At 30.8% G+C, this 1775-nt stretch overlaps 1 protein-coding gene across 1 annotated transcript in view; it reads right to left on the reverse strand.

Moving 5' to 3' along the window:
• Positions 1-924: 924 nt before the first annotated feature.
• Positions 925-1775, reverse strand: part of LOC102678924 (fibrillin-1-like) — a 146358-nt gene continuing 145507 nt past the window's right edge. The window contains exon 23 of the mRNA XM_031508983.1: positions 925-1074. Coding sequence (XP_031364843.1) covers positions 925-1074 — 150 coding nt within the window. The remainder of the gene's footprint in view (positions 1075-1775) is intronic.

Consider the following 1775-nt stretch of genomic DNA (forward strand, 5'->3'; position numbering starts at 1 on the left):
GATAATTTATTCTCGAGTCGCTTTAAATCAACGATGAAATCAGAGCCGAAAAACGTGTGATAATAAAGGAGGATGGAAAAGTTGGGGAAGAGAGAAAGGATGTCGACGGTGTTCGTTAAGGAGCGAAATATTTGTTAAAAAGAAAGAAAAAAATAAACGAAACTGTTGGCGCATCGAGTTGCTGCGATACTATGCTTCATTTGAAATTCCAATGGAGCTGTTACTTTGCGACCTCTGTTTCCTTTGGGACGCGTTTGCAATTAAAAGGGTGATCCGCCGTTTGTGCAAGGATCCACGAAAACTTATTTTATTAAAATAATTTATTTAATTCGGTTTTCTCGTTCATATCGCGTACGATATTTCGAAGACAGCAACAGGTCTACGCTATGAGAGTTTGCTAAGTCGTAAGGAGCGGGCAATTACAAGAGGGAAAGTTAAAAGGCGAAAGGTCACTTGAAAAATTAAACGCCTCGAAACGTCTTTTGCGAATTTTCTGTTTCCCTCGCTCGTGAGATTACATCTCGCATGATTCTTCTCTAAATTGAACAAGGGCTGCCTCTTATATTTAATTTTAATCCTCTGAATTTGAAAAATAGATCGAAGCTTTTATATTTTTAATTAGACGATGAATAAAGGATGATTCAAAAAATTCGACGCAGTTGAATCATTCTAAAACAATCTCAAAAATATTGTTACTTAAAAGGCTCAGAGATTGGAAAATTGTTATCAAATTGTAACAGAATCATTGCTTCGTTTTCTTAATCAGAAAAACTTGAATGTTCTATTTCTTCTTTTATTTTTCCTCTTGGATTTTGTATTGATATTAATCAAACATTATTAATAAAACAAATTTAATTCTTGTGCGTTAATTACAAACGTTTATTTTATCATCATATTTACTTTTCTTTTTAAAAAAAGAAAACGTCATATATCTTGTAGGATCACAATTGATCCCGTAGGATTAGCAAAAGTTACCATTTTGTCGTACGAGCCGCAAATGATACTAATTTTTCCACTATCGTGCATGGAACGACCGCAAATGGCGTCGTTGCGTCCACCACTTTGTTTCAGCCACTATGCTGAAATATTTCCACGACAATAAAGCCGAAAAAGTATAAACTTTTTTTAGTTAATTTCAATTTTTTCTTCCGATTGATCTTAATGAAAACACAATACGTAAAAATTAAAACAAATTGTTAATTTTGTTGCAACGTAATTACTCTGCAAAATAAATCAATTGATAAAATAAAATAATATGAAATTATTAATTATTGATTCGTTTAATCGAATGAAACGAGTATTTATTTTCTGCGAAATTTTCGTGGATTGGATTTAATTTTTAATGCACTCAACGGTACATTTCGGAAGTTAAATAAAATGAAAATTCCAGCGTTATTATGTAAAAATTATACGTAAATTTTTTCAGTTTCAAATTTTTCAACGAATCGATGATCATTGCAAAAAAAATAATTACACGAGATAAAGAAAGATCGTTTTACATTATTAGACACGATTACAAAAATTATAAAAAATTAAACATTCCATTTCTATTAACGAAAACGAATACTTATTCTTAAAATTTTTATACCTTAAATTAGAAGACTTTTATATCCATCCAATTAAAAAAAGAAAAAACAATAAACAACTTCTTACACAAAAAACCACGTGCAATCAGAATTCATGGACACAGCGAATAAAGCATAAGAATAAACGAGCTATCGTGGAGAAATAAAAAAAAAAAAAAAAGAAATCGCACAGAAAACTTACAGTCTCCA

Source organism: Apis dorsata, unplaced genomic scaffold, assembly GCF_000469605.1.
Source record: "Apis dorsata unplaced genomic scaffold, Apis dorsata 1.3 scaffold_117, whole genome shotgun sequence".
NCBI classification, from domain to species: domain Eukaryota; kingdom Metazoa; phylum Arthropoda; class Insecta; order Hymenoptera; family Apidae; genus Apis; species Apis dorsata.